Source organism: Poecilia reticulata, chromosome 2 (genome assembly GCF_904066995.2).
Source record: "Poecilia reticulata chromosome 2, P_reticulata-male-v2, whole genome shotgun sequence".
NCBI lineage: Eukaryota > Metazoa > Chordata > Actinopteri > Cyprinodontiformes > Poeciliidae > Poecilia > Poecilia reticulata.
The window spans coordinates 13,354,636-13,381,877 of NC_088831.1; the positions used below are offsets into that span (position 1 = coordinate 13,354,636).

Consider the following 27,242-nt stretch of genomic DNA (forward strand, 5'->3'; position numbering starts at 1 on the left):
CAATTAAATCAAAGAAGGACATGTCATTTTTAAATGTTTAAGAGATTTAATCTGATTTAGGATGGAAAAGTCACTTCTGATTGTTAATGTTTCTATTTTGATCATTTCGGCTTAAAAATCTGATTTTATTTTTCAGGTTTTCTATATTTAGTATGCTGAGATACTAAGAACAGCACAACTTTTTACATTTTTTAAATGTGTTTCTTCTTTGGTTATTCCTGTATCAGTTTTCAGCCTCGCATAATATAAATGTTACATTTTCAGAGAAATAAAATCTTTAAAGTTTTATTTTGCAAAGTTTTTTATTTATTAGTAAAGAAAATGTAAAACCATAGATCTACAAACACTGTTAGAAAATCTTAATGTTCTGTAGAAACACTAAGTTATTTTATTCATAAGTATAAGTTTAGGTAGTAAAACCAGCTTATTTGTGTATTTCATGTTTATTTTGAGTGTATTAATAAATTAGTTTTTCTCATTTTAAATTAGTGGATCAAAGTGATAAAAAAATGTTAGTAATCAAAAGGTACATGTTTTAAATTGAGTTATTTGTTAAATAACTTTATGATCTATGAAAAATCTGCCACAGTGTTTGCAATCATAAGTCTTATGTATGATTTTGAGTTCTTGTTTTTCAAATGTCTCATTTCTTAATTTTCTCCCATTAAACTTAATATCAATATTTAGTAGAATGTTGAAAGTTAGAAAAAAAGTAAATGTTACTCATCTTGATTGTTTTATTGCTTAATTATTTTGTATAAAATCAAACGCTTAACTTTAACATAAACAGTATCTTTTTACTTGTATTTCACTATGAATGTAAATTTCTGCTAAATTAATGACTATTGCAGATATTTAAAATTTGCATAAAAGTAATTTTTGCCATCTTAAACATCTGTTGTTGCTAAATCAACCAGATTAAATAGTTATATAATTTTAACTTTAACAGTAAATTTAAAGTCATGTAGTGATCAGCTGTCAGTCTTTAATAACACTAAAATCAACATGTTTTAAAATGTTTAAATTAAAAGTTGACATTTATCTAAACAATCCAAAACATATTTACTACTAGCTAACATTTGTTTTGCAACTTTCTCCAACGTAAAACCTGTTAAACGTTATTTTTGCATTTATTTGTAATTCTAAAAAAAAGTCTAAGCAGCAGTAAGTTGGATTTCAAAATAAAACTAAATACAAAAAAAAAAATTTGTAAATGAATACAAAAAGTTACATAACTTTTTCTAAACGTTTGTCATCTCTGGTAATTTTTCATGACTTCTTGGTGTAGTCACACACACGCACGCACACACACACACACACACACGCACGCACGCACGCACGCACGCACGCACACACACACACACACACACACACACTCTCTCTCTCTCTCTGGCCCAGTTCCTCTGCTCACAGCAGGCAGCCACGTCCCTCAGGGATCCAGAACCAACCAGAGAACCGACGGTGGAGGAGTGTGTGAGCAGCTGGACCTCCGTCACTAAGTGTGTGTGAGTGAGAAAGAGGAGGATGAAACGAGGTCGATCAGCTGATCTGCAGAGATGTTCTACTGTATTTATGCTCCATTTCCTCAGCGATCTGATCCTGGATCAGTGGTTACTGGCGTCTGATCCTGTCCTGGTTCTCCATCATTTTTATTTGTACAAATATCTGAACTGATTTTAATGGAATACAAATCATTTATTTGGGTTCTGTGGAGTCCAGTTGATCAAAAAGTTCAGACGGATTGGTTCTGGAGTGTTTGGGATTGACCTTTGACCTAATGCAGCTCTTATTAAGTGCTTCTTGTTGAGGTTAAAGGTCACAATGATCTGCATTTGTCTCCCTGATGGATGCTGCTGCTGCCGTCATTTGTGTTTCCTGGTGTTGTTCTGCCCTCTAGTGGCGGATTGGTGGAAATGCAGCTTCATTCGAAGCCTGGTTTTAGATTTCAATTTATTTATTTATTTTAATTAGCCTTGCATAATATTTCTAATATTCAGTTGGCTTTACAATGATTTTACTCAGCCTGAGCCTTTTATCACCACAACCTGAGTTTATTTGTCTTTGACAAATTATAGATACTTCTATTAATTATAATATTGAAAAAACTAAAATCACACAAACAAAATTCTATATTCTCATATTTCAATAGAAAGTTCAGTGGAAGGAAAAAACATAGTTGGAAATGAACTAACAGAACTTCATTAGAGGAATTGGCAGCTGTTCACCAGTCATTGAATACTTCCACAGGACATATAATCCTGTATCCTAGTTCACAATTTAAATGGAAAGTTCAGTGGATGGAAAAAGTGTCTTTGTCTTTAAGAAAGTATTAAGAAAGAACTAACCTTTCTGAAAGGTATAGGAGCTTGTTTGAGATCAGTAATACCTGAGTCTAGAGGAAAAATCTCTTATGGTAAGTCAACTAATCTACCAATGGCACTAGTGTTTTTTGTAAATGAATATCAAGCCATCATTTCCTTAAAATCTCTTGGTAAAAGTTTCTCTAAAGTTATTTTTGTGTTATTAAAAGTGTACATATGTATTTGCACTAGAAACTAAACAAAAAAAATACTTTGATAGTTGTGTTTTTACAGTGTTTAGGTCTGACAGTCACAAACGTAAACCAGTGTAAACCAATCATTGACTCTACTGGGACGTTAACTGCTTCCAGTGGACCAGTTAAAGTCCACGGCCTTTTCTGACCCTCCTCTTTCTCGTCAGGGAGCTCAAGGTCGGCTCTCGGTTATTTTCGGTTCGTCTTCGCTTTGATCCGTGTTGCAAAACGACAAGGTAACGCAACTCTGAGGGGGTCAGCTGTGTAACAGGACCGCTGCCACAGATCAGGGAGGAAAAGGAAATCAATCCCGGCTGACAGATACTGAGCTGACATCATAAACGCCTGATGCTCACAAACAAACGCCCAAGCTACAAATATAGTCGCACGCGCTCAGCGCAGCCGTCTGTCGGCTCTGCTTTGTGTCGTCAAGGAGCATCAGAGAGACGCAGTGTTGCTACGGTTTTTACTAACAAATCAGTGAACAGCGAGGGTGGAGAATCAGACAATGAGGGAACAGGAAGTGGTTTTATTCAGACAGAGTCATAATGTTTGTATTTGAAATAGGACCTTTAATGTGAAATGTTGTTATATTTCCATTTAGAAGCGTAAAAGCAGTAGAGCTTTTAAACTAGGCAACTGGTTGTTTTTAGGTGGTAAGTTAATGTTTGTTTGTTATTTGGAAAATCAGCTGTCTCCAAATTCTCCTGATTGGTCAGTGCCACTGTGATGTTACCTAGCAACACAAGCCGAATTCCAGCATGTTTGGTCAGCTGCACAAGGCTGCTTGAAAAGAGAAGTGTGTAGTTGTTGATTTACCATTCAAAAAACCATTTTCTGTAATCCTACTAGCTGTGCAGGAAACTCCATTTCTGCTTGTCTAAAATGTACAGGTGTGTAACTGTGCATCTGTTTGCAGCCATTTTCACGTCAATATCTCCACGTTCCTATTAGTACGATGTAAATTGCTTCACTGCATTTAGAAGATCAGCTGGATTTTATTTATGCATTTTATGAGTCGGTTAAACTTTGTAATACATTTTTAGTAAATTGTTGGAATTGCCAAATGTAACAGAGTTAAATGAAGAATCTTTTATTGTCTTTGTGCAGACTACAGGGTGATCAAAAGTAGTTGAGGAAACATTTAACTTTATTTTGACATTAGACAAACTGTTACTGTAATGTTAGCTTAAAAACTGTTCTATGTATATTTGTATTTTTACTTTGGATTAATAGATGTAGTAATGGCGCATCTCTAAAATATCTGAAATAATCAGAAGTTAATGCAGCTTATGAAGCTCAAACCAAATGCTACTGAAGCTGTTATTGCTCGTCCATTGTGGTGAACCTCAGGGCTGTAGTTTGAGTCCTTTGCTGTTTTTAATGTATTTTCTCTCTGTTGTTGGCGTCCTCTAAACATTTAAAGTTATTTTACATGTTGAATTGATGAGAATGGCCTGGGACTTTTCCAGTTTGGCTCCTTTGTTTTGAAGGTGGTAATGAAACGGGCCGGCCTCCTGCTGGGTTCCTTTGGGCGTGTATCTGTGGTCAATCAAAGCCCAGTCAACGAGGCTTCCGGTCTTCCTCATGGGGGGTTTTAGTTGAGGTCGAGAGGCGACAGATTTCTGACAAACATGCCATCTTTGTAATTATCCAGAAAGCAGCAGATGAAACATTAAACACCGAGCGCTGATGACAATCAAAACATGTCATTTGTTGTCAATTATTCATGACTTTGAAGAGTCTGAAGGACTCATTAGTATGGAAATCAGCTACCATGCTAACAAGGTTGTAGTATCTGACTCCAGTTCATGTGTTTTGTCTTCTTTGAGGTCCATATTTTCATTACTTTATCTTTTTCTACTTGTACCTCCAACAAACCCTGAAACAAGCAGCTTTGATGAAACTGTCACAGCTTCAACTTTACCTCCAACAAACCGAGCCAGCCAAAACTAATCCAGTGCAGCTTCTGTTTGACCATCTCCTCCCTGCACCTCACTGTTTTATTAACATTGCAGCAGAGCCACTTCCGGAGCAGTTGGTGACGTTCTTGTCTGTACCTTTTCATGCTTTCCTTGCTTTGCAATTAATTAAAGGGATGAAAAGTCTGGTGGTCAGCTGTCAAATCAGAAAGACATGAACTGGCAAAAGGAGCTGGAGGCCATGGATATCTGATGTTCTGAATTCTCATTCAAGCAGAATCGTTTTTACCTGCCAGCTGCTCCAAGCATGGTGTTTTACAGCTCTGTGTGTTTTAAGATCCAGGAATAAGGTCTGAGCTGGAGCTTTAAGCAAATATCTAAGGTTCTAGAACCTTTGGTTAGTACAAACAGCTAGATCTATATTAGAGTCCAAAAATCTGTTTAATGATAAGTAGTTGCTGTCTGTTAGCTAAAAGTACTAACAGATAGCAACTACTGTCTGTTAGTACAGTAGTTAAAAGTACTTTTATGGCGTTCCCTAGGCATGAGTTCTTGGGTTACTATTTGTTTTGGTCAGGAAGTATCGCTGTTGTCAGTGATGAATACTTCTATAGAATAAGCAGGGGTGAAAGTAAGGGTGTACGGCAGGGTACTGCGTACCCCTAAAAGATTTAGCGGGGATACGCAGTACCTGCAAGAGAGGAGCGGCTTTCTGCTGTAAAAAATCAGTGCTTTCACTGTGCAGCCGTGAGTTCACCAACTAATCAGCTGTGACTGGTTAGTTTTTCAAGAACAATCTAAAACACGACTTAATCAGTTAAAAAATACCTTTTTTCTCATTTCATATTGTTTCGGAACTGTTCGTGCTTTACCATAGCAGGGGTGCGATATGTCGATCGTGGAAGGTTTTGAGTTGATCTCGGCATTAGGAGACAAACTGAACGCTGCAGGACGCTGAGAGCAGCACGTCCTCCTCTGACTGGCTTAAAACGTTCATAACTTTATTAAAGAACAACAACTAAAAAAATCAACAAAACATGTTTAAATTAATGACCCAACGAACAATCTCAGTGATTATTGTTTCAACAAGGTGTTGCGCAATTCTGTGCGTTTCGGTTCCATTACCAAAATAACCAGCAAAGCAGGAATTTAAAATGAACTAATCAACTACCGCTGTGTTCATGAGAGGATTATTAATAATGCAAAATAAATATCAACCCTGCAAACCTAATATCATAACGGACTGAATGTTTTGTTTTTAACACAATCTCGGGTCGGCTTGTGGAGCGCAGGCGGTTGCCATGGCAACGGGTGTGATTAAATGAGAGAGGGAGAGAGAGAGAGTGCAAGTGGTTTAGAGTTGATCATCTGTTCGGGTTGTTTTCCTTCACATCACAGCCGCTGTAGTTTCTGAACGTTCAATAAACGAAAAACTTGGACTAATTATCTTGTTCTTTGTGACTATAAGTCATTTACAAGAAACATCAAAAATAAGAATGTATATATTTTTCATTAAGTATTTAACAAACAAATGGCTTCTACTTCTAATTATGTTAAATTAATTGTCTAATATAAAAAAATAGTTTGGTGCTGTCGGGTTCAGAGTCTGAGAGGCTTTTCCTTTATCAAACAATTTTTTGCAGCTTATTTAGTGGAAATATTGATGTTGATGAGACTTAATGATAACCTTTTTCAACCTTTATAGCTCCACTGTTATACAGGTCCTTCTCAAAAAATTAGCATATTGTGATAAAGTTCATTATTTTCCATAATGTAATGATAAAAATTAAACTCATATATTTTAGATTCATTGCACACCAAGTGAAATATTTCAGATCTTTTATTGTTTTAATGCTGACGATTTTGGCATACAGCTCATGAAAACCCAAAATCCCTGTCTCAAAAAATGAGCATATTTCATCCGACCAATAAAAGAAAAGTGTTTTAATACCAAAAAAGTCAACCTTCAAATAATTATGTTTAAGTTATCCACTCAATACGTGGTCAGGAATCATTTTGCAGCCTTCAATGCGGCATGGAGGCAATCAGCCTGTGGCTCTGCTGAGGTGTTATGGAGGCCATGATGCTTCGATGGCCTTAAGCTCATCCAGAGTTTTGGGTCTTGGTCTCTCAATTTTCTCTTTACAATATTCCACAGATTCTCTATGGGGTTCAGGTCAGGAGAGTTGGCAGGCCAATTGAGCACAGTAATACCATGGTCGGTAATACCAGTGGTTTTGGCTCTGTGAGCAGGTGCCAGGTTTGTGCTGAAAAATGAAATCTTCATCTCCATAAAGCTTTTCAGCAGATGGAAGCATGAAGTGCTCCAAAACCTCCTGATAGCTGCTGCATTGACCCTGCCCTTGATAAAACACAGTGGACCAACACCAGCAGCTGACATGGCTCCCCAGACCATCACTGACTGTGGGTACTTGACTTCTGGCCTTTTGGCATTTCCTTCTCCCCAGTCTTCCTCCAGACTCTGGTACCTTGATTTCCAAAATTTGCTTTCATCCGAAAAAAGCACTTTGGACCACTGAGCAACAGTCCAGTGCTGCTTCTCTGTAGCCCAGGTCAGGCGCTTCTGCTGCTGTTTCTGGTTCAAAAGTGGCTTGACCTTTAACCTGGGGAATGCAGCACCTGTAGCCCATTTCCTGCACACGCCTGTGCACAGTGGCTCTGGATGTTTCTACTCCAGACTCAGTCCACTGCTTCCACAGGTCCTCCAAGGTCTGGAATCGGTCCTTCTCCACCATCTTCCTCAGGGTCCGGTCACCTCTTCTCGTTGTGCAGCATTTTCTGCCACATTTTTTCCTTCCCACTGAGGTACCTTGATGCAGCACTCTGGGAACAGCCTATTCGTTCAGAAATGTCTTTCTGTGTCTTGTCCTCTTGCTTGAGGGTGTCAATGATGACCTTCTGGACAGCAGTCAGGTCAGCAGTCTTACCCATGATTGCGGTTTTGAGTAATGAACCAGGCTGGGAGTTTTTAAAAGCCTCAGGAATCTTGCAGGTGTTTATAGAGTTACTTCATTGATTCAGATGATTGAGTGAATTGTTCGTTCAGAGAACCTTTTCATGATATGCTCATTTTTTGAGACAGGGATTTTGGGTTTTTATGAGCTGTATGCCAAAATCATCAGTATTAAAACAATAAAAGACCTGAAATATTTCAGTTGGTGTGCAATGAATCTAAAATATGACAGTTAAATTTTTATCATTACATTATGAAAAATAATTAACTTTACCGCAATATGCAAATTTTTTTAGAAGGACCTGTACACACATAAAAACATCATAATGCAAACATTAAAGAATAGGTAAAAACTGACTATACTTAATGTGTTTCCTTCATTCCTTGAAGAGGTTTTTCTTATAGTTTCAATGTACATTCTTGCTCATTTTAATGGTAATCTTACCTCTGGACATATATAAAGATATGTCTAAATATGCTGCTATGAAACTACCATATTTTAACATAATTTTGTCAGAAGACACAAGTTGCCCTTAAAGACTTTTCACTGAAGGTTGCCGTCGGGTGAAATCAGATGTCACGCCATTCTCCTACATTTGGCTTTAAATTCAACATCTATTAAAGCCTCTTTAGCCTTCAATCCAATTTGATACATCAGTTACTGTTATACATTGTGTTTGTTGTGCCACTTATTTGAATTTCATGTTGCTTTACTTTGCCAGCCCGGTTTAAGATTTTTAAGTGTTTTACAAGGAAAATGTATCACATTCTCTTAGGTTGATAAATATATTGCGGTCAAAATATAGTTTTAATTAAATTTTATGTAGTTTTGCTCCATTTCAGTGTCTTCTTTGAAAGAAAAGCCGCTGATCCAGTGGTGCAAGTCAAACTTTGTAGCCTGTTTGTAGCCTCACTTTTACTCTCCGTTCGGGTAAACTTTCAACTTCCGTGTGACTTAAAAAAATAAAACAAGTTAAAACAATTTCTTTTTTTGGAGGGAGTCTAAACACTTTATCTCAGGGGTGCCCAAAGTGGGTCCTAGTGGCCCGGCATCCTGCATATTTTAGTTTTCTCCCTGGTGGTAGTAACAATCTCCTCAGCAAGTCAATGTTCTCCTGAGGCCTCTAATGAGCCATCATTTGATGCAGGTGTGCTAAACCAGGGAGAGAACTAAAACATGCAGGACGCTGGGCCACTCGGACCCACTTTGGGCACCCCTGCTTTATCTCAATACATAAGCAGAAACGAGAAACAGAAACCCATTAAAATTGTTTTAAATCTTACCTGTATAACGTTTGGGGTCACGGTGACAGATTCATTGTTCCCACTTTTCCTCGCTGAAATGCGGCAACTGTCGTCACTGTAGGTCCGTGTACGTTCAGGTGTTTTTTTTTCTTCGTTTGAAACAAAAAAATTAAAGAAACGAGCTTTTTCATTTATTGAACCAAAATGAAAAATTGGATAACAAACAAAACTGTTATTGGATATCCAATTTCTCGCACTAAACGAATGTGAAACTGTTCACGAAAAACCTCTTCCTGGGTGGAAGGATCTTTTTTTTTTTAAGAGTGGAAGGATCAGGAAGCAAGAAAAGTTTAGAACAGCATCTTTCAGAATGAAGCTTCAGGTTAATACTAAAAAGAATCAAGGTAAAAGATTAAAGTTAATGCTAATGGATAAAATAATCAAATTAATACTTTTATCTTTTTATATATAGAATCTGAGCAAAGGGAAAAAGTCACTCTAATAACTAGTGAGTCTGAACAAATGGTTAACTCAAATCAAGCGAACTACTTATGCTAATAGCTAATAGAGTCCACCTAATCAACTAATCTGAACCTTGTCTGAGCTAGCTAAAATCTGCAGTCTATTAAACAGCTGACAAACTAATAGCTACTTAATATCCAGACTTCTATTTGTTATAATCAAGCTGAGTTTAGTTTTTGTATATATAAATAAGTCATTCATCTCAGTTTAAGAGTAATTAAATATTAGCATATTTACCCTCTTCATAAAACAAAACTCAGTAGTTCTTTTAGATTTCTAGCAGTGAAAGAACAACTTAGTTTAAACAAGTTTAAATGGGACAGAAACTGAACCTGAATCAGGCAGTGATTCTGTTTTGTACTCATTGAATGATCAATCGGAGCAGACTCGGGTGTTTTATCATTGGTTTAATGACATTAATGACAAGATGGTTGCATATCGACAGAACTTTGCAGCACACAGGGTTTGATTAGGTTGCTGAAGTTGTTTTCTTCTTATTTCAGGTTAGCTTCTGCTGGCAGTCAGAGCTTTTCCCAGTGTTTCAATGAAGCGATGCACGTCCCTGAAGGAGTTGTAGAGCGGCACCGGAGCCACTCGCAGCACACTGGGCTCTCTCATGTCACACTGCAACAGGAAAAAGGCTGTTCAGAAAAAAATGTTTAGCTTCAGATTTTAAAAAAGTAAGAAGAATTTATCTTGGACGCCACAGTAATCAGAATTTTAATTTCATATAAATACATAAGAGTTTATAGAACCTTTCAAATAAAATAAACATGTTTATTAATACAAAAAACTAATGTGAACAGTGACATGTACAAAATACTTAGTAACTATGCCAAGTTTCACATAATCATTACCTTATATGTTTCAGAAATGTAACAAACTCATATTTCCAATCTCTGAAGTCTATTTTTTCTGAAAAATTAATCTACCAAGGAGCAAAAAGTGGGGAGGTACGATGCATGCTAGGGCCAATGTAGATAGAAAAACAGGAGTGAATTTCTACCTAGAAAAATGCAAGGCCATGAATAAAAAATTTAAATTAACCTCAGAAATTTTTATTTTTGGAGTTTGAAAAGTCAAAACATTTGCTAGAAAAATCTAATATTTTGAGATTAATTTGAGAGACTTTCTAAAAAAACTTCCTTTAAACCTTTTTTGGTCTACAATGGCCCTAATAAACTGTTGCAAGAGTAGCAATAGTTCATAATATTGTTCAAATAAAAGCAAAAGTAAATACAGTGCAGTAAAACTACTCCTATAAGTATCTTTTTTACCCCCCAAAAATGTATTCAAGTAAATGTAACTGATACCACCCAACTCTGAACATAGACAACAAAATTTGTATCTATTCTTGTTGAGAAGCTTAACATGATCTATTGGCATGTATTAATTAATCATAATTTAGCTAACATCCAACAGCATAACTCAACTTACTCTGTTTGGTAATAAACTTTAAAGTTCTTTCCCTACTGCTGATCTGCTGCCATGTTTCTAACGCATGGCGTGTCGCTCTGCACAGCAGCAGTTTGTCTCCGTCGCTGACCGCTGGTGTAAAACCAGTAGGAGAATCTTAGCGCTCATGTTACGTTTAAAGGCGGCTTGGAAAAACATGTTACAACATGTTAGCAACGAATTAAACAGTTGTAAAAAGAGCAGGCGCCCCTACTGTATGAAACTGAAATAGGAATAATAGAAAGATGGCCACTCTGAGTTAAAAACAAGCAAATAGCTTCCAGGTGAGGTGCTTACAGCGACTCCTCTCTTCTCCAGCTCCTGGAAGACTCTCCGGATCGGGATGGAGAAGGAGAGCGACAGCTGGCAGCCCCTCTGCTGGGGGTCAGAGGGCGTGAGGATTTGGACGTAGGCTTTGTGAGGCTGGGCCGGGTCCTCTGTGTAGTACTCTTTTATCAGGTACTCCAGGTACCCGGTCAGGAGTACAGACTTCCTCCGCAGCGACTGCATACTTGCCTTGTTAAACACCTGGAACATTTTATAGGCAACTTTAAAAACAACTAGTTTTTACTCAAAACATAAATCTACAAAATAAGTCCTGTAAAGTTCAATACTTCTAGGCTGGCCTGTAGAGGGCAGACAAGAAGAATGGGCTGATTTGACAGTCTGAAGCCGCTCACTCCGGGCTGCAGCTCCATCACTGGGAACAGAAAACAGTAGAAACATACATTAACACAACACTGATGGAAGAGGATTAGGACCACTGAAAAAGAAGTATTCTGAGTTTAACCTCAGAAAAAAAAATCTGAATTCACAGATTAAATTCAGGAAACTGTGATTGAAGTCAAATCTGAGGAAAAAAAATTCTAAATTTTGAGAAAAATTCATAATTTTAAGAAAGAAAGTCAAAATATCGCGTTTAAAATCAGAATTTTTTTTCCCCTGTGGCCCTAATCCTCTTTTGTATAAGTATTTTTCAGTCAGGATGCCTATTTTTATTGAATGAAATAGGATTTTCCTCCCACAGTCATCATGTAATGAATGTGGCCATTTTCTGGGATCATGTAATACCAAAAATGGCCACAAGGCGGGAGCAAAAAGCCAAACTTTACATAAACTGTGTTTAGATAAAGTGAAAGGTTTACTGTTGGTCATCCTAAAGCGAGTTGCCAGGTCATGACCCCACCATCCTAACAGCCTGAAGGACACACAAATTACAAAATTAAAGTGACAGGCCGTCTTTATTCTAATTGGCCTATATGTTACCTATATGAATTAAAAATAAATTTGTTGTTGTGTTACTCACGCCGGTTTGATGGTGTCTTTATGTTTTTCGTGAATGAACGCCCCGGCGAGGCCGCCAGCACCTGAATTCAGATACTATAGAGCCAAAACACAATCATCATCATCATCATCATCATCATCATCATCATCATCATCATCATCATCATCATCATCGTCATCATCATCATCATCATCATCATCATCATCATCAACAGTTTTCTTTTACTTCTGTCTGATTCAGGCTCTGTTCAGCAGACCTTATAGGAGCACCAGCAGGCGAAGTCAACATCCCAGTCATGCAGCTTCAGATCTGCGTTTCCCACTGCATGGGCGCAGTCAAATCCAACAAAACAGCCCTGATGATGCACAAAAACATACAAGACTCAGTTAGCTTTTCATTTAACATCTCTAATATCCAAATGAAATATGATGGGGAATCAAAAAGAAAAGGGATCTGAACTATTTTTTTAAAAAAAGGTTCCCTGCTACCTTTTTGTGGCCAGCCTTGGTGATGGCGTCCATGTCAAACAGCTGACCGGTGTAGTACTGAACCCCAGGCAGCATCACCATGGCGATGACGTCACCTTCTTTCTCGATGGCGTCCAGGATGTCCTCAGTTCTCAGGGTGTCTTCACCCTCAAGAGAGAGAGAATAAGATTATATTTGTGAGAACTCATGACTAAATTGGCCAGTTTCTGGTGAGAGGTGTTCTGGACGTACTGGTCTGGGAGACAGCATCAGCATGCTGCTCTCGGGTTCAAATCCTCGCAGGCGGATCTGAGACTCGATGGCATACTGAGAACAGAAGAAAAATATCACAATGAATTGTCTGAAAGTACAGCTTAAAAAAACACTACGATGGCGTATTACGGCCATTATAGATAGAAAAAAGGAGAACATTTCTGTAAAAATACTGTTCTAATTTTTAGATTATTACACTTCTTAACACTAAAACTAAAATACTTGCAAGAAAAAATCTCAGAAATTTTGAGGTTACGGTAATCTCAGAAATGTTTACTTTTGTAGAAGATCTAATTTTTAAAAAATTACCAAGAAAAATACTCAGAAAAGTCATGCCATAAACATCAAGCAAGGTTTTATTCAAACATTCTTGGGCACACATATCTAAGTTTTAAAACAAAATTAAAATTTCTGTTGCTGGAAATTAACTAAAACATTTTATAGACCAACAAAAAAGAAAACAATAAAGTTAAATACTAACAAACATTAACACAAAATGTCATAGTAATATTACATGTTTAATTTATTGTTGTCCAGGTAAAGCAGAAAACATTCATAATAACATTAGTTTTGTGTTTTTGATCAGAGAGAAAAACTCATTTTGGTCACTGAAGAATTTCAACTTGGGCCATTTGGACACCACTGTGTTTCCTGCTGCCAACTGTTCATTACTCTAGTTTGTTTTGGGCTTTTTATTGTAATTTATTCAATGTAACAGAGCAGAAGTTAACAAAGGAGAGTTACAGACATACTCACGTGATCTGAAGGGAAGGCTTTGCTCTCCAGAAGGATTTTGTGTCTAGTTGGAGTCGGTTTGTAGAAGGACAGCTGCAGAGCGACACCATCAAATGACACAACTTTTCCACTTACCCCTTTACATTAGATACATTTCTGCAAGGCGTTACCATTAGGAGATGCAGATTAACCGTCAGGCCGTTCATCAGAGCAACCTCCCCGCTTTTAGCCCCTGGCATGAAACAAAATGTTCTTATTAGTTCCAAGTTGGTAAAAGCTTAGATAATCAAGGTGCTGTCAATACATTCAGAAAACACAATGATGAGAAAAAGATGTAAACATTTAGAAAACAAATGAAAACTAATGTAGAGTTCCTGAAAAGTTTGAGTACATTTATTGGTTTAAACGGATCTGGTCAGTCAGTGAGTTCAGGGTTTCTGTCTGGTCACTGACCTTCAGACTCTATGAAAACAGACTGGAGGCACAGATGTAACCAACAAAACTATAGATATAAAACCACAGAACTTGCCTGGTGCTTCACGGCTTCATGTGCAGAAGATAGAGGTTGAGTTTGCTTTGAGATCAGTGTTACTCTTTGGAAGTTATTCAGAACACAGTGTTGTAACTACATACAAACATCCTCACTTTAACACTAAACCTAAACGCATCTTTAAGAACTTTGGAAAAAGGAAAAGAAAAAAGAAAAAATATAGTTTGTAATTACTGAGAAAGGGAAACATTTTTACAAGATTTTCTTCTTCCTGCTCCCTTTTCACTCATGTTGAGTTACTGTTATCAGATAATGTGTTTGTACATTGATGGAATTTGTTAAATTGAATGAATAAACGTATAAATTAGTTGATTGAACATGTTTCTTTCATTGGACTTTCTGAACTAAACCCAAAACTGATTATTTTTACTAAACTTCCTGACATTCTTACATCTGCCTCCCTCACCTTCTTCAAATCTCACAAAACTGGTGTCAAACATTTTTACTATTTGACACCTAATAAAAAAAAAAGAAATGCACTGGTTGTATTATGCCTCTTTCTTTTTTATTGAAGGTTGTCACTTTAAATTGCTGCTCTGTGTTTAAATCTTCATTTCTTCTTAATCTGTTTCAGTGTTTTTGGAGTTTTTTTTTGTAATTTTTCTGAACTCACCAACAATATTCGCCATAGAGTCTTCAATGTTGTTTTCTGCCCACGCCCAAGGTCTCGAGCCGACAGTGTGACCATGAATAGCTCTGTTTAAAGGACAGCAAGACAATGTGAATACAATACTTTACTAACAAAGCTAATAATGAAACAAACTAACATCTTAGCCCAGTTGTCCAGCTCCTCCTCCAGATATTTCCGTGCATTTTTGGGTTGCAGACCCAACGAGTTTCCACACAGGTAGATGCATTCTTGGCTCCCGTCCACTAGAGAGAGATCAGCTGCAGAGAGCAAAACTGAATCATCACCATATTCCACCTTCAGGTCAGCAGATCTTGAATGCAATATTTTCTACTCACTGGGGGGCAAATCTGCAATTTTGGGCACCAGGAAGTTTTCTCTGAGGTGCCTCAGTTTGTCATGTTTGTCAAAGTAATCGGCTACTTTCTCTGAGGTCAGACTGCAGTCCAGCAAGGAGGATACTCGTTTCACCGCCGCTGTGGGACTCAGGTCAAAAATGTCGTCCATCGGTGTGGGACCAGAAAACCCTAAAAGGTGAACCAAGAGAAGCAGAGGGTCACATGACCTGATGCATTAAAAAATGTCAACGACACTGCAAAAATAATTAAATCTTAGCAACTAATTGTGGTCAAGTTTCTTAAGATAACACTAACAAGTGACTTTTCAGCAAAACTGAGTTTATTTTAAGTCAATAATTCCTTAGTATTGGAGAAAAAGTCCCAGTTCCACTAGCAGATGAAAAGTTACTTGTAATCTGGTTTTTAATTATTTCAAGTGAAATATTATTTGCACTAAAACTAGAAAAGAATGAGAAGATTTTGTGTTTGCAGTGACAAAGTTTAATAATGTTTAAGTCATGTGCTGTACCACTGTTGGAAACAGTTCATGTTCTTGGTAAGTAAATAAATGAATTATAAGTAAGTAAAGAACGAAGGCTCCATTCATTCTGTTCAATGTCAATGCAATCTGACCTCAGATTACAGAGTATTACAACTCTATACATGCTGAAAAGTAAATGAACAGTTTATTAATGCACAAAAGCTGCTTGTTTCTTTGCTTCTATCTGATTCTGTGTTGTCAGTTTTTCTCTTATCTCTCTGAATGCTGCAACACAAATAAAATCATCTGTTTGCACTCTTAGAAGTGAAAGTTGTAACTTACTGCGGATCGGTGGGCTATAGGCGGGTTTCCTTTCTGCTGGCAGGACAGAGGCTGACTGAACCCTCGGAGACGCTCTTTACCCTCTCTGTGCTCACTCTCAGGTTAATCATTGCATCGATGAACTGACCTCCAGCTCCAGATAACAGCAAACCACCTCAACAAAACGCCTGGATCACATTCAGTCCTGCAACTGACACTTATGAAACATAATGCTTCCTCTTTCGTGTGGTTTCAGTTTTGAGTGTGAAATTTGAAGCCAACAGGGTGAACTTCCTCATAAAGAGCCAATCATAGCAGCAGCCAGTAGTTGACCGGATCTCAGCCAGACAGCAGGGATTTGGTCCCATTTACAAGCTGGGAATGTTGGTCTTTATGGAGCTTAAGGCACAAAGAGTCAAACACAAACTGCGTTCATGAGGCTGGACACAGTGTTTTCATCCAGTTTTCTTTTTAATCTGGATAGGATTAATTTAATAAACTCATTATTCATTAATCTTTAAATGTGCAATTAATAAAGACCTTTGGAAAAAAAGATTTACCCCTTCCCCACCAGAGGGCAGAAGAGGATATTCAAATTGTCTTCACTAATACTTTAAAGGGGCAGTTTTATGTTTTAACACAAATAAATAACTATGTTACATTCAGTTGTTATAAACATTATCTATCATATTGTAACCTTCCTAAAATAATATCCTAAATCATATTTTGCCAATAAAGAAACAAAAACCACTAAGCAAAAAGAGCATCAAATTACGAATGTTTTGGTCAGTAACTCAGGACTTGAGTAGTCCTTTTTTTAATCCAATATGTTGTTACTCTTATTTGAGTCATTTCTTGGATGGATACTTTCTACTTTTATGTGAGTAAAAAATATTTTAAAGTAATGCTACTCTCACTTGAGTACAATTTCAGCCTGCTCTACTCACCTCTGCACCACCCAGGTAGGCAAGAGTCTCTGTGTAATTCCTTCGCTGGAAAATCCAGATATTTCAAAGAGGAGTTCACAGAAGTTTCCTGAAGCAGCTGGCCAGTCAACCAGCAGGAATCTTCAGTGTGTCGTCCATCGGTCTGGCTCACCATCACACCCAAACTTCAACGCCACTTCTAGGGTCTCAAAGAAAAAAAACGTTTAAACTTTGGAGTTCAAACACCAATGAACTACAGTCCACAGTTTCAATATCATTTATAACTATTTTTATTAGTGTCTTGCTATAGCACTCAACTTTCTACAACAGAGGCAATGTTAAATTAAAATATAACTAAATGTTGTTTTGAAATGTTTATTTAATACCCTATACACCTGACTAGACTGAGAACAAAACCCTGATTTAACAAAAAAAATCAAATATTAGACTGCATTATATTACAAAACTGTGAAGTTTGAATATCAAGCAGTTTTCAAGCATTTTCTAGGCAAGTTTTCAAACTTTTCCACCACCACACAATGGTTAGTAAAATATTATTGTCACACAGCCCATTTTTTATATAATTAACCTTACGAACACATTTAAACTACGTAACATGAATTAAACATTAAACGTTTTCCAAAACACTCCAATTGGTTTTTAACTGACTTGTTTAACCGTTATAAGAAAGTGTCAGCCATAGACATAATATAAGAGACCTCATACCATGTCTATGGTGTCAGCTATCAGGTGGTTAACTAATGTAGTTATCTTAGCTAACCAACCTAGTCACATCTTTTTATCACGTATTCCAACTATTAAAACAGCTAGCAGTTGGTTAGCTAAGGTAGCCTACTGCCTAGCTGAGCTGTCGGTTAGCTACCACTTTTCCATCGCCATTAGCTTGACTCACCGGAGTTTCCGAAACATTCATTTTTTACACATGTCGTATTTTACTTTTTTCTTTCGTTATATCCTTTAATTTTGTCCGCGAGCTGTCTGTTGCTGATCACGGCTCCATTTCAGACGTAGATCTCTATGGACTTAAATTTGTTTCACAGTTATTCAATAAGAAAAAAGTAGTATTCAATCAAAAAAAATTTTGTCAAACAAAAAAATAGAGTTGTGATCAAAACTTTTGGATTTTGAAAAAAAAAAAAAAGTTTCAAACAAAAGATAATAATTTTCTCAATCAAACTGTAAGAATAAAAAAATGCTTTTATGCTCAAAAAAAGCTTGTAAAAGCTTTTTTATTTTATTTTTTTTTATTGAAATCACTATTTTTTGTTTGAAACTTTTATTTTTTGCATATCAGATTTTTTTGGTTGACAACCTAAGTTTTTGGTTGAGTCTAAATTTTTTTGGATGCTCCCTCTTTTTTTGGTTGAATTCAACATTTTTTGCTTGCGAATCTCACATGAACAACTTTTTTTCTTAGGGTTGGGGTTGATTTTTATCAGAGCTGGTCTTGCTTCTAATCTTGCCTTGAGTCAGGTTTCTCGTATTGCTTCTTTTTTGGTCCTTTGTTTTCTATCTTGTTTTGTGTCTGGTCTTGAGTGAGTTCTAGTCTTGGTTTGTTGTAGAATGTCAAGTATTACAATACATTGAGTCATAAATCAAATTGAAAATGTTTTAACTCCAAAGTTTGAAAACTAAAATGGTTGAAGTGTGCTGGAGCCTCAAACTAACACGCCTGACTCCTGCTGCATTCATCTTATTTTGCTTCCATAAGCAGGAGGACGTGTTGGTTGTGACTCAGACTGGAGGAACAATGTGGCTGCAAGATGTTTGCGGGCTCCCCAGCAGCTGACATGCCGCTCGCTCTTGTTGTTCCTGCAGTAAAACGAGGATGTGGGACATCTGGAAGCAGTCAGGAGTCCCCTCACGGACGTTTCTCTGGGCGCTGGAGTCAAACCAGGAGGTAGAAAACGTTCTCTCTGCTGACTTCAGGAGATCCAAGGGACAAGAGAATAAAATGAAATTAAATTATAATTGTTTGTCCACTAAGAAGCTTTTCTCTGCAGCAAATGTCTTACAAAGTCCAAAAAAGCAAACTGCAGCATAAACGTCACATCATGTTCTATTTAAAACATCTAATGAAGGAATTATGAAAGGAACCAAAGAATCTGGATTATTGACTTTTTATATATTTATTTAAAGTTTTCTGTAAATCATTTATGGTGTTACAGATGCCTTTTATTCTGCTAAGTCAGCAGTTTGTTGCTGATGAAACTTTTATCAATGTGAGAAGCTTGTTTTTGAAGCTTGCAGGTCGTGTTTCTCACGGATCTCAGTGGAACGGCGAGTTCAGCACACCTGCTGCTGCATTCAGGTCTTTTATTTAGTGGAAAGGTATGTGTGTTCTCGCCCCCCTGTGGCCTCCAGCACCTGATATTTACCCCGGTCAGGAGGCTGACCCGCCCCCAACCCTCCTGCAGGGATATCGGCTCAGTCACAAACCGCCTCCAATCACATGAGATGACTTCCTGTTTTTAAGAGTTTTACTAAATATAAAACCCAATGCATAGAAAGGAACAAGAAATTAGGACTAAACTACACCTAATTCCATTTTATCCTCATGTTTTTGCATTTTTCGGCAGCCAGGCAGAATGGACCGATCCGGACTGGATGAGAAACAGTCAAATATTTTGGCTTTTCTTAGTTTGACACCAGAACCGTTTCTGTAGTTTAGTCAGACAGCTTTTTGAAAAAAAGACACGTTGTACTTTCAGATAAATACGTACTATTTGAAATTTTGTCTCATTTTTAAAGGACCACCATTGTATTTATTCTTTAGAATTTAAAATAAACATCAAATTTTGCCAAATATGTGAATGGAAAGTGAACCTGCGTTTGGCTAAAAACAAAAAAGAAACAGCTTTTCTTCTAAATTTACATAGTATAAAGTTAAGATAGTTTGAGGAAGGTCCAAAGAGCCACTTAAATCAGTAAAGAGGTAAAATGTTAGTTCTACAATACATTTGAGTTAATATTTATCTGAAATGATAAGGTTTGTTTCTTTAAAAGTTGAGTGGACAGACTAAAACGTTTATCTTTAGGTTGTGAAGTTTGCAGACCCCTGGCTTGATACTAAATATTTTTAATGTAGATTCTAGTATAAATATCTCAGTAAACTTAAAATAAGACTGAACAAACTTCTAAGTAACTTTTCAGTAAGATATAGGAACTTATTTTGGGTCAATTATTTAATAACGAAATCAAATTTTTTTTTTAATTATTGACTTACAAGCTCATATAACCTCCTGAAATGTTAGTTATGAGGTTTTATTTTTTATTATTTCAACTGTACTAAGATATTTCCACTAGAAACCAGACAAAATGACTTGGTAAGGTTCGGTGTTTCTGTGGTGTAATCTACTGGACGTCATGTTCTTATTCACATGATATTTTCGTTTATTTCTCTTCCAGTAGGTTTTTTCTCTGTATAGGGTTGGCTCGCTGCTGTACCTTTTTGTTTGTTTTGATCGGCTCGCCAGGTCCATCTTTCTGTTAATTCTTTTGGGATTTATATATTTTTTTGGGATGCAGGGATTTAGGGTATTTAACTCTCTTTTTGTTTTTACAGAAAATCAAAAGCAGCTGAGCCAAAAGAACATTTCTAGTTTTTAAATAAAAATAATATTTTCACCCTCACTCTTGCATCCGTGTCCGCAAACATATTATGCATTACTTTGTTGCCCTTTCATATAAAATCTGGTCAATTAAATGTTGTCATACTATGATGGAAAGTTTTAAGGGGTGTGAATATCATTGGAGGTGATTCTAAGCAGCTGGAAATGCAGCGAGAGCCTCATGTTTACACAAACTGAACCTGGGAGGAGAACGACTCAGAGAATCTCCGAAGACCCTCCTTCAGCAACACGCGCTGTCCTGCCTCCTCTGCCTCCTCCTCCATCTCCCAGTCCGTCTCCAGAGAGCTGGACGCAGAGTTTAGTCTCTTATCCTCTAATTAACAGAGAATTTGTGCCATTTTTGCAACCTTTCCCCCTCTGCTTCCAATGGGCCAGAGAGACTGATCCAGCTGTTTGCGCTGCACACATGGATTGTTGCGCCTTTGCTGCGGTTCTGGGATGTTTACGCATCGCGCTGCTCTGGGCTCTGCAACTAGGAGCGCTGGCACAACACGGTAGGTCCGGCAGAACTGATGCATGCATGCAGCCTCAGAGATCAGATCCAGAACCTGATAGCACAGAGAATTGGGAGCAGAACAGGCATGCCGTTGAGCTGCTGTCCAAAGGTTAAAAATCTGGGTCTGCAGGGCATCTCAGAGCAGATCAAAGCTGATTATAGGACACTTTAGAGGGCCTGGGGTCATAAAATGAGACAGTGAGGGGGCAACAACACCAAACATGTGGAGAGCACAGCAGGATGAGCTGGAGTGATAATAACTGTCTATGAAGCTCAGAGAAGCAAGACTGTTATCCAGATATTTAGGGCTCATTAGCTCACCAGCAGCTTGTCAAATAAAAATGTAAATGCTTTACTGATCGTCTAGTAGACTCTCAATTATTCCAGTTCCAGCTCCAATGGTTCTCTTTCTCACTGCATTCAGTGAAACCAACCAAATACTTTGAGCAACCTGTTCCCCTCCTCGCCTGTGGGGGCGCTGCACCAAGAACTGCTGAAGGAAACAACATTAAAACCTTTGAGCACAACTCCCTTCATGAAATGTAAACAAAAATGGAGTGGCATCAGATTTTAGTGGTTGTTTTTGGTAAAAGACTACAAGCCATTTCTCTTGGTAGCACACTGGTTTTAGTTGTTTTTTTTACCCAGAATGCCATGCCCTGTAGTCCACTTCCTGTTTTTGCTGTGGTCTCAGGGCCACTTGGTGTTCACGTCTCCATTTGAACCTCTCCAGAGTTCACTTCAACTGAACCAAGAGAGTGTTTTAGGCTGACCAGAGTTCATTTTTTAACTTCAGTCCGCCACCAACATGGTGGTGGACTCATGCTTTGGAGTTCAACAACAGATATTTGATTTTTTTCTTCATTAAGTATTTGACCTTGAACTGTATTATTTTACCTGCACAACACAGACTAGAACTGACTGATGCAGAATAAAATTGCACATAAAAAAGGATTCCACCTTTTACAAAGCTACATTAACACTGCAAATGCAATCTGACTTTTTCAAACAATCTGATTTGTGCCACTTGCAGTCAGAATGTTTGTCACATTTTATCCGACTTTTCATGCATCATAAGTCTGCACCAGAAGAAGCCAGACGCTGTAAATCAAGACGTAAACAATGGCTGAAGCTAGAGATGCCAACACTTCCTTTTTTTTTTTTTTTTAGCTTTCTTTGCCTTTTTCTGATTTTCTGACCATACTATCAGCTCCATATGAACAACCACACAAATAACAATGCGGCTCTTCAAAATCATAAGTGAGAACCAAGAGCTGTTGTGTGGATGTAGCCAAAGAGAAATGTTTTGGGTCAATAGATTTCCACTTTCTTGTTCCAATATGTTTTCTTTGGAAAGGATCTGGGAGGTTTATTTGAAAACAGTTGCTTCATTCATGCAATCTGTTCAGCTTTAGTTCAAATCCCTGGAGATTTATGGTCCCATTTACTGTGACAAACTGAAAGAAGGTGGTTTAGATTGTGTTGTAATTTAGCACAAACCACAGCAGATAAAGACGCTGAAACAGAATGGTGCAGGTATAAAGCAGGCAAACAAAGGAGGGCAAATATTCACTTACTCTTACATTTTATGCTTTAATTTCTTTCTTGCATTTTGTGTAAAATTATCATTCCCTCATTTAAACACACCTGAAGTGTTGCTTTGATTCTTTCATAATAAAAATAAATAAACTAATTTATATATCAGCTGATCTCCAGATGGGCCAACAAAGTTTACTGTTTTTTCCTCTCTGCCTATTCATCAGTTCTGTAAACGTTCTAAATCCAGGGGTTTAGCCCACCCCTGCAGTCTGGTCGACCATCATCCTCCCTGAAGCCGAGGCTGTTTGGATGACCTCTGACCTCGCGCCTCTTCAGAGGAGCTTCCAGACGGGTCGTGCGCTCAAACAGGCGACAATGTAAACAAGAGCATTTTCTTTTAGGAAGCTGTCAACATCAGGATCGGCTGTAACTGTTCGAGACGCCCTGAATGTTTGTACAGAGGAAGCAAAGTCCACTCGGTCTGTTTCAGCTCCACAGAAAAGATAGCTGCTTTGACAACAAATGCACAACATTTGCAGGTTTGTCTTCACCTTAATGCCGTGTTAGTCATCCCCCGTTGGACTGAGCGTCCTTTCCTGAGGCAATCCAGGCAAGGAATGTTATTCCTGGAAACTGAGATCACCTGAGGAGGTGAAAAGGTCCTTCCTGTTAATAAAAGCAGCAATCCTGTCTCCGTTTTCCTTTAGCTACTGAATTTTACGAGATGAAATGTGTAGTTGTTAAGTTGTTGTGCAAAACCTTATTTAAAAGGAACATGACACATTTTGTATTTGCAAAAATGTGCTTGGAGTACGTCATTAATGATGGGGCTTAAAACCAGGTAATGTGGATTTTGTGCCATTTGATTATTTCAAGTTTTTACTCTTTAAATATTTCTTAGATCAAATGGAAAGGTTTGAGAAAGCCATTAAGTTTATTGTTGTGAAACCCAATGTTTCCATTAATTAACATTTTAAATATGAGTATTTATAAACATTTTCATGTTTAAAAATATATCAAACATATCAAAAAGCATCTCTATCACTGCAAAATCTTAGAACTAGTTAAAAGTTAAATAATTTGCCAGTGGAACAATAGTTCATCAATATAAAGTCATCACTGACTTTAAACAAGCTCCTGCATCTTGCTGAGAAGTTTATTTGTACCAAGATATTTTCACTAGAAACCTTTGCAGTCATGTGCTTCCCAGGAAAAAATCCTCAAGCAAAAGCACAACATGATGTTCATTAAGCAGCCTAATGCACCAAAATACATCTTCAAATTCCTCAAAAGTTAAGAAATGAATCACTGCTCTCCTAATTGGGTAATTTTTCCTCTCTTGCCTGTTTTAAACCCACCAGCTGTTTGTAATTTGAAACCATCTCTCTTCTGCATGTGGACCAAATGCAGTCCAGATTGGACAGTCTCTTCTGGGTGCCTGAAATTGTAATTAACCATTTTTTTGAGTGTACAACACAACAGAAATACTAAGGGTGCGTTCCCACAAACCCTGTTTGATCTGCTTTAACCGACTCCGGTCCATTTGCCTAGAAAGTCTGGTTCCTTTGTGGAGGTGGGAATGCGTAATCCAACTCTGGTCTACCTACAAATCTCGGTCTTGGTTCGGTTGAAGTGAACTTTGGTGTGGTTTGAATGCATATGTGAATGCCAAGCGGAGCAGAGATTGCTCCAAAACCAGGAAGTGGACTACATAATTATATATTTCTTCTCGTTTCTATTATGTTCATTTTGTTGTACCACTTTTTTCTCGTAAATGACTAATCCTGAAATGTAGAAGAAAAAAAATCTTAGCCCGACCCTAATACTCTGCCCCAGTGTTTAAGTGAAGATAAATAAGAGACATGAAGTACTTACTGTATTAGAATTCATTTATTTTTTATTATTGAAGGCTAAGTCACAAACAGATAACTACATTTAGCTAAAATCCACTGATTTAAAAGCCAAAAATGTTTTCTAAACCTGTATTTTATTATGTAAAACTTGGGATTCCTCTGATATTTGGAGGTAAATATGAAACATATCTGCAATACTTTGAAGAAATGTATCCGGTCACATCGTGTTTCTTCACATGCTGGCTTTTCCCAACTTTCTCAGCAGGATTTAATTTAACTGACATTTAGAGACCAGATGTTCAATCGTGTAAGAAAACAAGCCAGATGAAGTCACAGACGGGACAGAATAAAAGTCTCGATAAAACCAGAGAGTTGCAAATCCATGTGCTGATTCCCACGGGCTGGTTTTGTTTTGTCTACCACCAAAAGGTCCGTTCTGCAGAAAGCAGCTGTAGATAAAGACCTGACCTAATTATGGTCTCAGACTGGAGTCTGCAAGGCTCAAGGAAGGGATTTTAGGTGGAATGACACTGATTCAAAGTAGAAAAGAAAACCCAGTCATGAGAAAGTTTACAGCAGTTCGTCATCGTTCTTCACAGCTCCGGAGTGTTACCCTGGAGGACATCGGATCTTACGTAGCCCCTACCGCAGCGTCGATTTCGACTCCACAGAGATCCAGAACACGGCCATCCAGGACCTGATCTGTGACCATTCGCTGTTGGCCGGCTGGTACCGATTCTGGATCAACAACAAGCCGGCAGAGATGCCAACCAGCTGCATTGAGGTTGGAGAATAGCAGGCAATGCAGATGAGTCCAACAGTGGGCTTTAAGATGTGTAAACTCATAAGTGTTGTATATTTCCGTTTCTAAACTGTAAACAGGCTGAAGTTAGATTGTTTTTCCAGTCATACCAACAGAAGTGGGCACCACTAACTAAAAAGTTAGCTGTGATAAGCCTAAAGAACTAATCATAAACATTATTTCTGCTAATACTAAAACATTATGAAAACTTCGTATTTAGCAAAAGCTAATGCTGAAGCGCTACACCAACATGGTTTTTATTAAGAGCTAATGCTGAAGCACCATACCAAGATAAAATTTAGCAGAACCTAATGCTAAAACGCTTCACCAACACGATATTTAGCTGAAGCTAACGCTAAGGCGCTACATCAACATGATATTAATCAAAAACTATTGCTAAATGCTACACCAAGACAATATTTAGCAGAACTTAAAGCCTGTTTCAACCCAGGTGCAAAATATGGAAGCATAAATCTACCAACATGCATTAGGAAGAAAATCAAGAACGCATTTTAAAAGTTTAACAAACTCTAAACTAACATAGTAGGAATATTCAGTGAAATAAATGCTTTGTAATGTATCAATATTTTTCAAAATAAACCATTTGACAGTCATTTGTGCTCAATTAAACCACTGTGGGATAAAATATTATTTCACCTCAGTCTAGTGTAACAATGAAGGGCTTTTGCACAAGTCTTGTCAAAGTCCAACTTCACTGTAGAAGGGGGCCTTGTTCCGTCAAATGAACTTTCTCATGGTGCTTATTAAAATCAGCAGGCTCGTTTAATAAGCACCTTCGGCCCAGCTGCAGGGAATAACAAACTCCTCTTGTAGATAATGACTGGTTCTCGATTCTCCACCTGCAGATGAACCGCTGTGGTACCCAGGCTCCAATCTGGCTGCCGCTGAAGGACACCTCTCTGCCGCGACCCGGCCAAGTCCGCCAGCTCTCCGCCTGCGCCACATGGCAGTTTTTCCACGGCAGCGCCAAAGACTGCTGTCTTTTCCGCATCCCCATCACGGTGAGGAACTGCGGCGACTTCCTGGTCTACTACCTTCAGCCGACGCAGGGCTGCATGGGATACTGCGCTAAAGGTGAACACCAGGAGGTTTCTGTTTTCTTAAAGATGACCTATCATGCTTCTTTGAACTGGTTAGGGTATATCCACAATTTCTTGCGCAAAATTATTCTTAGATAATGAGATTTTAGTCTGGTCAGTTCTGCCTTCTATCAGAATGAGCTGCTTTAGGGCCTCTGTCACTTTAAATCCAAATAAGCTGCTGCTGGTTGCGCACTCAAAACTTAATGCTTACTCTCACACGTGAAAATGGCTGTATTTTCCAGTAGCCATTGTACAGCAGTAAAACCAGCTGCAATTAAGCTTGGATTGCTCGGTAACGGTAACGGGCTGGCCTAGGCTGGGGTTGCTAGGTAACATTAAAAAAACATTAGCTTATTGCCAAAAAACACCACTGTGTGTGGGGGTTTTTTCTAAGAGCTTGGACTTTTTTTAAAAGCAGTCAAAACCCAAATGTAAGTTCAAAAATGTGCAAACTGTGAATTTTGCATATGACTATGGTGATAACAACATATCTGGCTAACCTCATGTTTCAGTTGCTCCAGAATCAGGATCCAGAGTCTGTTTACCAGGAGAAGTGGAAGTTAACGGACAATGCAAAGGTAGGACATAAGGGAAATTAAAGGAAATCATTTATATTTCTTCAAAATACTCTAAAATGTGTACATCTGTATCCAGTTTTGGTTCCATCTTTGCCTTCCCGGCCGGTGATAACCCCAGAGCCCATCGGACACAGCGTCCACCTCCGGTGCTCCTTCGTCCCGCCGCCCTGGAGCCAGACACTGGGCTTCCAGGTGGTTTGGGCCCGACACATCGGCCACAAGATGAAGGCCGAGATCAGGCAGGAATCAACGCTGAAGCCCTTCTCTCTGGTGGAGATGGACGGCGTCCACTTCAGGCTGGGAGAGACGGTAATTCCCAACAGATTGTACTGGGATTACTGGAGGTAGGGGAGCACATGTGGAAGGCTTCAGCATGAGATATGGATCATACCGACTTATTTTAATATTTTTTGACCAGTCTCAGAAAAAAAGCAAGCAGGGAATGTCTCTCAGATTGAGTTAGGAGAGAGCAAGTGTAAGGAGGGGAAGTTAAATGAAAAGCAGGTTGGGAAAGCCTTGATCCACATGGGTTTCATTCACAG

General features: G+C 38.1%; 2 protein-coding genes across 13 annotated transcripts in view; one reads left to right on the forward strand and one right to left on the reverse strand.

Moving 5' to 3' along the window:
• The window catches only part of LOC103457362 (von Willebrand factor D and EGF domain-containing protein), a 108,201-nt gene that overhangs the window by 64,713 nt on the left and 16,246 nt on the right, over window positions 1–27,242 (forward strand). For all 4 annotated transcript variants that reach the window (XM_081597795.1, XM_081597799.1, XM_081597794.1 and 1 more), the window contains 5 exons: window positions 18,516–20,823; window positions 24,817–25,001; window positions 25,886–26,114; window positions 26,635–26,700; window positions 26,777–27,009. In XM_081597795.1, the coding sequence (XP_081453921.1) occupies window positions 20,490–20,823; window positions 24,817–25,001; window positions 25,886–26,114; window positions 26,635–26,700; window positions 26,777–27,009 (1,047 nt within the window). In that variant the 5' untranslated portion in view covers window positions 18,516–20,489. The remainder of the gene's footprint in view (window positions 1–18,515; window positions 20,824–24,816; window positions 25,002–25,885; window positions 26,115–26,634; window positions 26,701–26,776; window positions 27,010–27,242) is intronic.
• kynu (kynureninase) lies at window positions 9,610–17,813 on the reverse strand. 9 transcript variants are annotated; one of them, XR_014084139.1, is made up of 17 exons: window positions 17,590–17,813; window positions 16,698–16,882; window positions 15,772–15,955; window positions 14,949–15,137; window positions 14,750–14,870; window positions 14,596–14,678; window positions 13,603–13,664; window positions 13,454–13,525; window positions 12,677–12,751; window positions 12,446–12,592; window positions 12,214–12,312; window positions 11,979–12,052; window positions 11,818–11,870; window positions 11,287–11,372; window positions 10,970–11,200; window positions 10,655–10,765; window positions 9,751–9,841 (listed from the first exon to the last, which is right to left on the reverse strand). XR_014084139.1 is itself a non-coding variant. In XM_017309668.2 (16 exons), the coding sequence occupies exons 4-16, from the start codon at window positions 15,115–15,117 to the stop codon at window positions 9,722–9,724; spliced, it is 1,392 nt and encodes a 463-aa protein (XP_017165157.2). In that variant the 5' UTR covers window positions 15,118–15,137; window positions 15,772–15,955; window positions 16,698–16,875; window positions 17,590–17,812; the 3' UTR covers window positions 9,610–9,721. The 9 variants fall into 9 exon arrangements, 8 of the variants coding, with proteins under 8 accessions (XP_017165157.2, XP_081453979.1, XP_017165160.2 ...); XM_017309668.2 differs by lacking the exon at window positions 10,655–10,765 and having other exon boundaries at window positions 9,610–9,841; window positions 16,698–16,875; window positions 17,590–17,812; XM_081597853.1 differs by lacking the exon at window positions 10,655–10,765 and having other exon boundaries at window positions 9,610–9,841; window positions 15,772–15,925; window positions 17,590–17,812.